Below are 13960 nucleotides of genomic sequence, written 5' to 3' on the forward strand. Positions count from 1 at the left end.
ATGCACAGACACCGTCATGCAGACGTGCTTGTGCATATACAGTAGGAAATTGAGTAGTGAGTCAAAAGGTCTATTTTTATCAATTGCCTCAGAGGAATTATTTGCTGGTTCTTAACTTGAGAGAGAGTAGCGTTCATTAAAGCCATGTTATTTACACAGTTGATTTTTATAACAAGCTTGTTGTTGTGGTCTCAGGCCAAACAAAAAATAACATAAAAACCTAGTTCAAAGAGGAAGCTAATGGAAAAGAGGAAGCTTATTAGCATGTGTTCCTCAGGAAAAATCTTGCATTTCTTATATAAGAGCGCTGTTAAACCAGATGGGCTTTCCAGTAGATCAGAACTAATCATGACGAGCTCTGTGCTTGGAATTTCCTGGAGTTGAACCCCTCCATGAGCATTCTCCTGGAAGATGTTAATTACCAATACAGAAAACTTTTCTTGTTAATCATACCAGTCAGTTATATTTAAACCTCCCAGGTTAAAAATAAATTCCCTATTAGAATATATCAAAAAGCAAATTAATCACCTTACAAGTTGTTGTTAGTTTTCCTACCTGGATACTCAACTATCATTGAAACCTGTGTATCAAATTTGGCCTTTTCATATTTCTTTAACCCAAGAAGTTTCAACTGACGCCATTGTAATTTTTTGAGTTGGCATCTCCTAAGAATTGCTATATGTCAGCACAGTCATCCCTCATTACACTAATAAATACGTTAGAATTTTTAAAATGTTTTACAGAAATTGTTTCAAAGAATGATTCAAAATATGAAAAACATGTTTTTCTCTTAAAACAGGAAGCATGACCAGAGTATGCAAACAAAAGGAAATAGCATGTTTCCGTTATTAGGCAATCTGGTTATTCTATACTGAAAAGTCTAGACGTTGACTTGGAATTGTATCCAGCTCTGAACGACTCAAAGAAGAGGTAGTCATCATACAGAAGGTTTGAATGAGAGTTGTAGTTACAGTTGGGAATCAGAAAATGAAATCTAGGAGAAAACGACTGGAACCATTCTGGAAATTAGGAAGCTGAGTCGTAGTCATGGTTTGCAAGTATCAGCAACCTTATGAGGCAGGAAATTATAGTTAGCTCATTTTCATGTCAACGGAGGACAGGACAAAAAGTTTTTGATGCAGCTTCAAAGAAGCCTAGTCAATTGCAAAAAGGAATTTTGTGATGGGGAAATATTTTTTTGACTCTTAGATGGTTTCATAGTAGAACAGTCAGGCCAGATCTGATGAACAGGTGTTAGGATGAGAATGGGAGAGAATCTCCCTTCCTAGGTATCAGAAGGAAGCGGGAATCCTCTGCATGCCACATGTGCCTCCCTTGTGATTGCTGGACCTTGGTTTCTTGTTTTTTAATCTTTTATATTCATTTTCCTCCCTGACTTGACTGTTGGAGTCCAGACAAAGGACAAGAATTCTGAAAACCCTCACCTTATCACTTCCTCTGAGGACTTTAGAGCTTAATGAATTATTCTGATTCTCAAAAACAAGAGCCAAATTTTTCATGACTGCTGTGAAAGATTATACAATATTTCTTCAGAGGCCTTTATAAGTAGTTGCTGCACAGTGCAAATTGGAAAAACAGGACAGATTTCTCATGAGGGCTAGACCAGATGGCCTGTGTGAATGCTCTCAGAGTCCTCCCTAGCTGTCGATTCCAAGAAAAAAAAAATCACTGCTGGGCTTCTGTTTTGGTTTCCAATCTGGGTAAATGAAAATCAACCTGAAGTAAGAAATTTTAAATGTATTTTGATTTTGATTTTTAGGAGCAAGTTTTCAAAGTAATCTCTAAGTGCATACAATAGAGTTAAGTACGTTCAGCATAGAATGCCCAAATGAGCATTTTCTATCCAATGTTGACATGTGGCATTGTTCAATCATATGTGCCCATGGTTTTATAGATCTCTTCCTGAGATATGTGTGCTTTAGACACTATGATGCTAAGCGCACTATCATCTGGAAGTTAATTTACGTCCAACTTCAGAACATGTATCGGTGGAGAGCTGCTGTGGGAGCACTGTGGGGTCCTCACTGCTCTGCAGGAGATGGAGAAAACTGGTCTGGCTCTCTCAGCACACAACATGGCTTTGCTTCTTCCAGAGACAAAAGCTTGAGCTGCAATGTGTGCATATGTAGAGAAGGGAATTATCCTTTCTAGAAGTGTTTCATGTGCTGTGCTTCTTTCCTGTGTTGAAAAATGGGGCCTACCCAAGAAGCTGCAATGTAGAAGCTAAAGGAGCATAAGGAACTCTGCCCTTGGGAGTCAGGACCTCAGTTTGGTCTTGCTCCTCTGCTCAGCTTCCTGCATAACTCTGACCAAGGAACTGGCCGATCTGTATACAAGAAAGTGACTGTACTAGATGGCATCTTAAGTTCCCTCACCAATGAGCATTGCTAACTCACTTATTTCTAGCGATCAAATAGTATTAATAATTCTCAATATAAAAATGCAAATTTAAAAAATTTTTGTCTTGAATTCTTCAGACCCACTCTATTTATAATTCTTAGAAAAGTGAAAAACTGGTTACAAAAATTTTTTAAGCATACAATATGATTAACTTGCAATATCAAATCTTTTTATGATATCTAATAGTTATCTATCTGAATGGCTTTGAAATTCTTCAAGAAAAAGTATGAATTGATGCTTCCGAATTCTTCTCATAAGAGAGTTTTCACTCCTAAAAGTGATTTTTAAGAATACTCAAAGAAATTAAGAGTCCTATATTTTGATCAAATTCACTGAATCCAAATCTCATACTGTTCATTAATTGATATACTAAAGATAAACTATGAATTTGATGAAAATAATTTTTTTTCTTTTTTGAGATGGAGTTTCGCTCTCATTACCCAGGCTGAAGTGCAATGGCGCAATCTCGGCCCACCTCAACCTCCGCCTCCTGGGTTCAGGCAATTCTCCTGCCTCAGCCTCCTGAGTAGCTGGGATTACAGGCATGAGCCACCATGCCCAGCTAATTTTTTGTATTTTTAGTAGAGACGGGGTTTCACCATGTTGACCAGATGGTCTCGATCTCCTGACCTCGTGATTGATGGGATTTTTTTTTCTCCTCTCAGAACATTTCTCAAATTACCATAAACTGAAATGTTTGCAGAATTTTTTTTAAGAATTTCTTTAAAATGAGTGTACTTCTAAAGAGGATCATTGAGTGGATGTGGGATTAAGGACTCCATGTGTAGCAACCAAATTGAAGATTGCAGCTAGAAAACTAGCCATTTTTGGAAACTTGTTAGACTCCTTCACATACACGTGTGCACATGCATGCACACACACACACATACACAGCCCCACAGCCCCCCACACACACTTCCAGAACCATAGAACTGGAACAATGTTTACGTAATAACTTCCAGGAGGCTCCCTCCCCTCCTACCATTTTCTCACCATCCCATGGATGCCAGACTTCTGACTGCTGCCTTGCAGAGGTGGAATAAACTCTATGAGATTGAATCAGCAACTAATTTTTAGGAAGCCTTCTCCACCTCCCCATTCTCACCATTTCACTTTGAGGCAAGAGGAAAGCCCATACCCATGGGTGTCAGGGGAAATGACAGTGGTATTCTTTACCAAAAAACAACAACAAAATCCAAGAATAAACCCAGAAATGTGGATTTGAAATAACCAAACTGCTCTTTTTTTCTGGAATAAAATCAAATATTTCCATTTGAAACACAGCCACAGAACTGGCTCTCCTTTTCCTGTTCAGCCCACCTATTTCCTCCCACTTTTCCCCATACGGAGACCTGCATGCACACACACACACGCAAGCATGAGCATGAGCATGCACACACACACGCACTAAGTACCTTTTACATAATTGGCTGACAAGATTGATCTTTCACTTGAATTGTTTTAATTCAAAAACTACCCACCATTCGTGGGAGGTAAAGAATGGTGACTGTGACATGTGCTTTAATAAAGAGGCTGTGAAAGGAATGGCATGGAAAAGGCATCTGGTCTTTTGCATATAGTCCTGACTCTCTATAGGAAAATAGAGAGTGCCATGGAATTTAACATAAATTTTCTTATTTCATAGCTACAACTCTTAGATTTTTTTTTTTTTGGAACAACTACCAGATTCTTTCTTTCTTAACAGAACTTTGTAAGCAGACATCTTGCTTACACATCCTTAATGGTCCCTCCATTGCTGATGTTCCCTCATGTAAGGTATATATGTAAGTAGCCTACCCTCCATTAAGCCATATTCCAGTCCTTTTTACCACTACAAAATACTTTCTCACCACTTCCCTGTACAAACCCCCTGAATGAAAAAAAAAGCTAGTCTCAATGCATACTGTATTATGCTATTTATATTCTTGAAACAATAAAATTATAGAGATGACTTGAAGATTAATAGTTACCCAAGGTTAGAAATTGGAGAAGAAGAAGTGGATGTGGCTAGATATGAATATCATGAGGGAGCCTTGTGATGTTGGAACAATTCTGATTGTTCATTGTGGTGGTGATTATACAAATCTATACATATAACAAAAATACATAGGCATATAACATGTAGACAAAAATAAATACATGCATAACTGGTAAAATTGGAATAAATCCTATGGATTGTACTAATCCATATGGATCATCAATTTCCTAACTATAGCATGATAGTTTTGCTATCATGTTTACCACTGGGGAAATTAAGGGCATATGTAAATTCCCTGTACTTCTTTTATTTGCAAAATTCTGTGAATTTATAATTATTTCAGAAACAATTTTAATGGTAAAGGGTAGTTAACTTTAAAAATGGAGAAAAAGTTGAAGTTTTTAGTGGAGTTTAGAGATCGCTCTCAATGAAATTGGGTCCATCATATTCCAATTGTTCTGAAACGAAAATAACAATTTCAGAATGAGGAGGAGGGAGTTTATCAGTACACATGTGCTCAGTTCTGAAAAACAGAAGCTCTGAGACCATGTCAAACACTGGTAGCTGGATCATTCTAAAAAGTTATTTAAAAAAACAAAACCCAAACCAACCAAACAAGCAAAAGCAAACCAATATGCCTTAATTTCTGTTCCGAATGATTTGATCTTAGGATGAAAGGTTCATGTATGTACCTACATCTACCATGTATAAATCTATCATGTATGGTTATAGTGTATACCAAACTAACACGGTGTAATGAGCTCTGAGATTAAAAATCGGCACAAAAATAGGATAAGGGAACTTTCATGCACTAACAGAGCACAACTATGAAACTCTAAGAGTGGAAGGATGAAGAGAGGTTGGTTAATGGGTACAAACACATGGTGATATAGAAGAAATAAGTTCCAGTGTTTGATAGTAGAGTAGAGTGACTAGAATGAACAATAATATATTTTATATTTTGTATATTTCAAGATAGCTAGAAGAGAGGTCCTGAAATATTTCCAACACAGAGAAATGATAAATACTGATGGTGATGGGTACCCTAAATGCCCTCACTTCATCATTACACATTCTATGCATGTAGTATATAATACCACATGCACTCCATAAATATATGCAAATATTCTGTATTGGGAAAAAACTCTCTAAGGAATGAAATAGTCATGTGTTATTTACATACAGGATAGTCCTCAGTATAAACATTAGGTGGAATCTTGTTCTCCTGGGCTGACAGTAGCTTTTGAATGCCAGAATGTTCTAGTAGATTTTTTTCATCTTCCACCTTCAAACAACAACCAGTTTTATGCAAGATTCTTAAACAATGATGGTATGAATATAATAGCGGCTTTGAGCATTTTATTCTTGCAGAATTCAGATGTTTTGCACAAGTATATACTAATTCCTTCTAAAATCTCAGTTTTGTGAGTTATTGATTTATGGGTGTTAAACATAGGCTGTTATATTCATTGGCTTTAAAAATCATAAGGCTCTATATAAGCAGAAGACGTTCTACTTATTTATTAGGGTTACAAGTAGGTCCTGAGCTGCCAGGTAGCATCATATACCTGAAAGAAGTCTCTAGGATAGCAAAATGGGTGGCAGACATAGCACAATTACTCATGCCCCAAGATGCAATCATTAATTCTGGAACTGAAGCAGAGTTGGTAACTTCAACATGGATCAACTAAGTTGGCCCAAGCATGACTATCACCCCTCCAGAAAAAAATAGCTTCCTAAAAATGTCTTATAATAGACAATTATATTATTTGCTTGCTTGTTTCTTTTCTTATTTATGGTCTGTTTCCTCAAACTGTACGTAAGCCCAGATTTCTCAGGCTTCTGCACCTTTGTGTACCAGTTTAGTGGGGTTCCTGGTATAGAATAGATGCGCAATAAGTATTTTTTGACTATGCTGACTAAATGAGCACCTCTTCACTAGACAACACGCTGTTTGATAATTTTTTAGTGGTAGACCATTTTCAAATTCTGATGAAAACTATAAACCCTCTCCTCAGAAAAATGCACAAAAGATATTATTTTTTAAATCTTCTATTGGATTTATAGGTCCACCTGAAAGCTCTGCCTATGAAACCCATTTTCAAGGATGAAATTATGACCACAATTTGCTACTAACTTTCTGTTTTAGTTCTTTCAGGCATTCTCCAGATTGTTTGCCTAAGCCAATTATCTTCCCTATTCTATGTCATTATTTCTTGTGTTTTCTGCTATTTGTTATCATTAACAAATAGTCCACATATATGCATTGTATTTTAGCTATAACAATGTAAAAAGGGTGATTTAGCTAATAAAAGTGACTTCTATCATTTTTGATAAAGTATATAGTCTCCCTCCCCCTTTTAACCCTAAGAAAGCTTGGTATACATTTGGTGTAATCTCATAATCTTTTTTTGTAAAGGTCACTCAGAGTAGAATCTGAAAGAGAAGAGTAAGTCACATTCACATACACAGGAAAACCTCCTGACTGTTATAGATGGAGTGGCTTGAAATATGAGCACAAGTGGAGAAGAGGCACCTTGTTTAGTTACCTTAAGAAACGAAGTATGCTGAAGACCTCAGATGGCTAACTTTTTGTTAGAGAAATGTCTTTAGTTGTCAGTAATGAAAGGTGCCCAAGTGAACCTTGCTCATACTCTGAGCTTTTGGGAAGCAGAGAGTTATCATTCCATGTGAATTGAGCTGTGCCACCAGAGAAAACTTACCCTGACTTCCAAAAGCCTTCATAAGAGCCAACTCTTCCAACACAATCATCAATCAACTATGAAACTCTGCCTTGAGAAATTAGCAATCTTACATTTTATTTCTTCTGATTTACAAAAAGAAAGTTCATAGTGCTACAAAGTACTAGAGGCCACAATTCAAACCACCTTCTATGATCTGCCTTAACCCTGGAGTGGCCTGTTCCTGGGGACCTTGCCCAGTAAGGCAACTGTCCATCTCCATCTCAGTAGCTGAAGTAAATGCAGAGCATACCATGTCTACAGGGCAGTGTGCCCCAGCAGCAGCCATAGGAAACATCAGTGGACTCAAGACTATAACTCATTTACAGAACTGTCATTGTGGTGCCCCACTCTATATCACAGAAATATTGGGAAAAGCAAAAGCACTCACACAGCTGATGCTTCAATGAGTTGACCCAAGGCAGGCTGCTAACATTTGTACTGCAGTTGGGGTAAAGAGCTTTAGCTATGGCTGTTTTGCTTTTTCCCACTCAAGGGCTTTTTTTCTTAATGGCTCAAACATACATCAAAACAACAGTGCTTGGTGTTTGTGCAATGAGAAACTTTCCTCTAACTCTGCAAAGAAACTTTTTTCAAGGGTGACTTTCATAAAAATGGGTTTAAATGCTTATTTCAGCAACCCCACATGGGAAACACAGTGTTGCCTATGCATTATTTTAATTTAATTAAGTTCATCCTATCCTAAAATCTGGTTCCTAACAAAGACAAGAGATAGTTAAATATAGACAATTAACAAAACCATATCTGCAAACTGAAGTAACCAAAGCTTTTGGAAGATGTGTTGGTAGCTTTTCTCCTCTACATTCACAAACACTTTTGAAACTAGAAGCACAGTAGTTTTCAAGAAATAAAGTCAGAAGGACTTGGTACAAAGCAGAAGTAATGAGGAGACAGGAGTCACATAATTGAATAATGAAATTTTCTACTTATCAAATGTAAGTCATGCCCTATTAGAGTGAGCATCCACTATTACCAGGATGATTCCAACTATGGAAGACAACATAGAGGATGAGGAAGCTTTAGAATTTATGAGGAAACTAGTAGAATTGCAACAATATACACTTTCTCCATGTTTCACAAGGTCTACATTTTATTTCAAGCAGTAATTAGGCTTAAATATGGCAGTATTCAATCTAATTTACCATTATAGGTGGTTTTTCTAGCAAAAAACTACTTTTGGAGGCTTTATATAGAATTTGTTAACTTGGTCTTTCAAAAGATAAATAAGGCCAGGCACAGTGGCTTACTCCTGTAATCCCAGCACTTGGGAGGCAGAGGTGGGCAGATCACTTGAGGTCAGGAGTTCAAGACCAGCCTGGCCAATATGGTGAAAGCCCATCTCTACTAAAAAATATTTTTTCAAAAAATTAGCTGGGTGTGGCGGCAGGCACTTGTAATTCCAGCTATTTGGGAGGTTGAGGCAGAAGAATTGCTTGAACCTGGGAGGAACTGTCCCAGGCAAGAGAGCCCAGATCTCACCACTGCACTCCAGCCCAGGAAACAGTGAGACTCTGTCTCAAACAAAATAAAACAAAACAAAAGATAAATAATAGTGCAGTATTACATGGGAAACTATTTCTGATAGTATAATCACAGAAACTACAGTCTTTATCATAAAATAGGACAAACACATTTGCTATTGAAAAACTATCCTGATCTAAATACAGCAGTTGTGATTTTTTTCCAGGGACTGGAATGTACATAGTTACTAACATGTTCATAACACTTTAGAATTATACAAAATGGGCCACATTTTAAAAATCACATACACACACAACCACCCTGGGTTTATCCATCCTCCTAAGGAGCAATTTTAGAAGTACCTGAGAATTCTGAAGTGAGCAACCCACTGATGAGTAAGTCACTTTTCTAAACCTATGGACTGTCTCCACTGCACCTGTATAGAAACTGGATACCCCGTGCAGAGGGAACCTTACATGCATACCTATATTTCATGCCAGTCTGCTTTGCGGTGGACTCTTTGAGAGAAATGTGATGCTGAGGCGTGAACGTCCCCAGGCTGCGCGCGATGATAGCGACCGTGCGGAATTTGGCCCGGGCTGCGTTCACCACATTGGGGGCGGTGGAGCTCTGCTTGCTCAGAAGTCGGTCCTCACCATTCCGACTCTTCAAATTGTGTTCTGTGCAGGCTATGGAGACTTGCATTGCTTCCCTGGGCAGCGCACGGTCCCTCTCAGAACCCCAGAACACAGGCAGTCACTAGAGGTTGAGCGGTTGGGGGGATTTCTGCTTGTCTTTTAACCCCTCCTTGCTCCCCCTTTGGGATGCAATCAAAGGAGTCTTGGCGGCTGACTTCCGAACCGAGCCCACAAAGTGGCACAAGGGGCTGCGGTGCAGAAAGAGTCCCGGGGACCCAGAGAAGTAAACAGACGGCCCCGAAGTTGTCACAGCAGCTGGAAGGAGAACCAGGCTTGCAAATCTTCCCGGGCTGTAATCTCGGCTGATTAAACTGCCAAATCCATGTGGTAGGGAGGTTTCTGCAGAAGCCTATAGCTGAGCATTCATGGTGACTGCGCGCAGCCCTGAGCGGAGCCGGTCCGCGGTGTCTGAATGCGGGCTCGCTTCTGGGCGATGGCTCAAATCAGCGCAGGCTTACCGCAAGATGCGCTGCCAGTATCCCCTGGACCACAGGCAGGATGCTCAGCTGGCGCACGGAGCATCCCAAGAAACGGCTAATTGCAAGCGGGTCCCCGCTGACTGGTAGTCTCCATCCACTCCGACTGTCAGCTCCCTCCCGCCTCCGCTCCGGGAGGACGTGGGGGCTCCTCAAGACCCCTCCCCACTCATTCTCGAGCTGAGAACGGGTTGCTGATCCCGCACCGACACGGGTTTGCAGCTGCACAGAGGAACAGGCAGGTCCCTTTAAGGAGCGCTTTGCCTTTGTGTGCGATGAGAAGGCAAGGATCACTTGCACCAGACTCTGGCTGTAACGAATCGGGAGGGTTGCTCCATAAAAAAAGGGCTCTGCCGAGACTCAGATCAAATCTGCTGCAGCACAACAGTTGGAACTGGGGGAAGGCAGAGAGGGGGTGCTTCTGCTGTGGAACATGCCAGTGAATTAACACGTGAATACTCTGTGACTGGCTTGCTGAAACACAGCTTGAAATCCCTGTTATTAGCCTTGTCAGAGTTCTTTCCTCTCTGCAAGTTATTTCTTAAGCAGATAAGTTTGAAGTTGCCTGAAATGCCACAGTGCAGACTTTTGCAATCAATTCTGCTAACTTACTGCAAAATGTATTCTGGCGACCAGAGGAGGGACTGGGGTGGGGGAGGGGCAGCGATCCAGCACCACCCAGGAAGGGACTGCACTAGGTGTGCAGCAGGTCCATAGCACCACCCAGGAAGGTCCAGATGTGTGGCTGAGACCACATACCCTGAACATCTTTGGCCAACTGTGAAGACAAGCACTATCTCCAGGTCAGGTGGGCAGTAAGACATCCCTGGGGACTCTGAACCCACATGAGGCAGGAACATTTTCTAGTTTGATGTCAGGTGCAAGGCAATTGCTCAATAAATATGGCTGAACCAAACTAAGCATCAGTTGGGTAGTAATTTTCTTTCCATTTGAAATGTATGAAAACCAAACCCCTCTCACAGATTTACTTACAATAAAATTATGGCTTCTGCAAAATCAGCTTTCTAAATGTGGTTCCCAACAGACACTGCTGTCAAGCCAAAAGAACTAGTATTTAAATCAACAATATTTCTGAATACTGTCACTGTATTAGGCAATGAAGATCAATATGGAGAAAAAAGGAAGCACTGTCCCCCTCCTCAAGGAACAGGCCATCTGGGTGGGAAGGACAAAACATTCAGCCTTAAAGGGTCTGACTAACAATGTTAGAAAACATATTATGACATATCTAAATGAGTGGCATAGACACTAAATACACTAGAGAAAGTATACTGGAGAAAGTTATTCATTTTGATTCATTCCCCACACTTCTACCAAGTCCCTGACTTTGCTTGTTGCTGGGGCGCAAAGATGGCTGAGACAGAGGCTGGGCCTTCAAGATGCTCATGGGAGCCCAGGCAGCCCTCCTAGAAGAAAGGGACTTTGCCTGGGACATGAAAAATGGGTTGAATTTGATTAGCAGGAGAGAAATAAGGCAGTGATCCCAGGGATTGCAGGGTTTGGACAGGACACACACTCTGTATCTATGTGATTAAAAAAACAGCTGGTCTAACCATTTCTTCCCAACTGAATAAAATTGCAGGAATAAAATTTTCAAGTAGAATATTTGCCTGTGTTGCATTCTATTCCAAATATGAATCTTAACATCTTATAATCTGCAGATAAGATTTAAATCAGATTATAGAATCTCATCATTCAGTCTCTGTAACTTTCCCACTCTTTACTTTAAGAAATAAACATATTGATTAATGTTCAGTGATTGAGAAGTAACTTTAGAATGAGTGAGGGTTGGGGAGAGGAAAAAATAAGCCTGTGACCCCTTCTTATACTCTCAGCTCTGAAGAAGGAGTACTTGAAGCATATCTTTACTCCCTGGATAAACAACAGTGGGCAGAGAGGAAGCCAGATCATTAGAACCTTTATTTTTTCACACTCAGCCTGCTCATCAGAGATGATCAATGTGAATTGGGAAAGGAATCAAAATAAGAAGAGGAAGAAGTGGGAGGAATCAGAAGGAACAGCTCAGAAAAAGGAAAAAAATAAAGCAGTCTGGGAGGCAAGACAGAGTGAATGGATAATCATCTGGCCAGAGAGGTCAGGAGCCAGGAACTTTAGCTTGGACACTGGCTGAGCAGAAGATGTGTGGGTGGCTCAGGGAGGAGGTAGAGTGCTGCCACTTCCACAGGGAGGACAGAGGACATTGAGGGTAGGGAAGGTCTGGATGCTGTTAGCCGACGTGACTTTCAGCCTTGCCAAGAACTAGCAGAGCAGTGCCTGAAACCACAACCAACAGCAGAACAGGGAATAGGTTATCAGAATGAAACATGCAAGGCAGAGTGCCTCTTAGTCACCTTTTTATCCCCCATAGGACCAAGCAGAGTGCCTTGTGCCTAGCAGGCCCTCACTCTATAAATAATTGAGAGAAGGAGATAAGAAAACAAAGAAAGGAAGAGGGAGGAAGAAAGGAAGGAAGGTAGGTGGATGGGAAGATGCCATATTCTTGGATAAACTTGATTCCTTAAAAAAAGAAAGAAAAATCCTGCACGTTCTAGTTTAAGCACAGCCAGCTCACTTGAAAAGAGTGGATAATTGCCCCACATTCATGTCTGTGCCTCTGTGTGTAGATGAGTGTCCCAGCCTTTAGGACATGTCTCAAAGAGAATCAAAGACCTGAGGCCAGAGGATGCTCACAGTGACAGTCTCTTTCTGGCTGCCCACAGTGCACCTTTTCAGATCTGACACCACATGGGCATTCTGACTGCCAGCCAGCGGCTTGGTGGCTTCTCCCAGCCGTGCTCCCCTTCCCAGCATTAATGGAGCAGTCAGTCTTAGGAACCTGGAAATTAGACAACACTTGGCTGAGAGAATGTTCATTCCTAATAAGTTTGTGCTAAGAAGCCACATGCTAATTAGACTTGGAATATGTGTCTTTTCATTGTCACATCATAAAATTGGGAGGAGTATTCACTGTTACCATTTCAGGTTTCGATATGACCCACAAACATAGGTACAGATGTGTGTGTAAATATAGATATAACTATTGTTTTCAACTGGCTTGTGTTCCCTCCAAATTCATATGTTGAAGCCCTAACCCCTAGTACCTCAGAATGGGATTGCATTTGAAGATGGGGCATTAAAGAGGTAACTGAGGTAAGGTGAGGTCATATGAGTGAGCCCTAACCCAATGTGACTGGTGTCCATATAGAAATAGGAGATTAGCCTGTAATCCCAGCACTTTGGGAGGCCAAGGCAGGTGGATCACAAGGTCAAGAGATCGAGACCATCCTGGTCAACATGGTGAAACCCCATCTCTACTAAAAATACAAAAAATTAGCTGGGCATGGTGGCATGTGCCTGTAATCCCAGCTGCTTGGGAGGCTGAGGCAGGAGAATTGCCTGAACACAGAAGGTGGAGGTTGCAGTGAGCCGAGATCACGCCATTGCACTCCAGCCTGGGTAACAAGAGCGAAACTCTGTCTCAAAAAAAAAAGAAAGAAAGAAAGAAATAGGAGATTAGGACACAGATATATGAAGACCATGTGAAGGCACAGGAGAGGATGACCTTCTATAAGCTAAGGACAGAAACCTCAGAGAAAACCAACTCTGCAATCACCTTGATCTTGGACTTCCAGCCTCCAGAATTGTGAGGAAATAATTTTCTGTTGTTTAAGCTACCTAGTCTGTGGTTCTTTGTTAAAGCAGCTATAACAAATGAATACAGATATAGACATAGTTTGATTTTACTTTAATTCTTATATCATCACTCACAAGAAACTAATGGAGCCCACTGAAGAAGATGCCCCTAAAAGTTGTTATTAGGTCATGATAGCTATCATTATTATTCCACTCTATGCTACCTACATACAAAGTTGTCTTTGGAGCTTTTCTTTTTTTTTTTTGAGTTGGAGTCTCACTCTGCCACCCAGGCTGTTGGCTCACTGCAACCTCTGCCACCAGGGTTCAAGCAACTCTCCTACCTCAGCCTCGAAGTACCTGGGATTACAGGCATCCACCACCACACCCAGCTAATTTTTGGTTTTTTTTTTCAGTAGAGACAGGGTTTCACCATGTTGGCCAGGCTGGTCTTGAATGCTGGACCTCAGGTGATCAGCACATTGTATATAAGATGTATAGAGAGAATGA

General features: G+C 40.6%; 1 protein-coding gene across 2 annotated transcripts in view; it reads right to left on the reverse strand.

The window, feature by feature from the left end:
* Positions 1-13960, reverse strand: part of KCNAB1 (potassium voltage-gated channel subfamily A regulatory beta subunit 1) — a 389333-nt gene that overhangs the window by 229418 nt on the left and 145955 nt on the right. The window contains exon 1 of one of the 2 annotated variants that reach the window (XM_035278147.3): positions 9107-10202. The exons of the other annotated variant lie outside the window; for it this stretch is intronic. Coding sequence (XP_035134038.1) covers positions 9107-9327 — 221 coding nt within the window. The 5' untranslated portion in view covers positions 9328-10202. Of the gene's footprint in view, positions 1-9106; positions 10203-13960 lie in introns of those variants that run through there. 2 annotated transcript variants of the gene reach the window in all.

This window comes from Callithrix jacchus, chromosome 17 (assembly GCF_049354715.1).
Source record: "Callithrix jacchus isolate 240 chromosome 17, calJac240_pri, whole genome shotgun sequence".
NCBI classification, from domain to species: domain Eukaryota; kingdom Metazoa; phylum Chordata; class Mammalia; order Primates; family Cebidae; genus Callithrix; species Callithrix jacchus.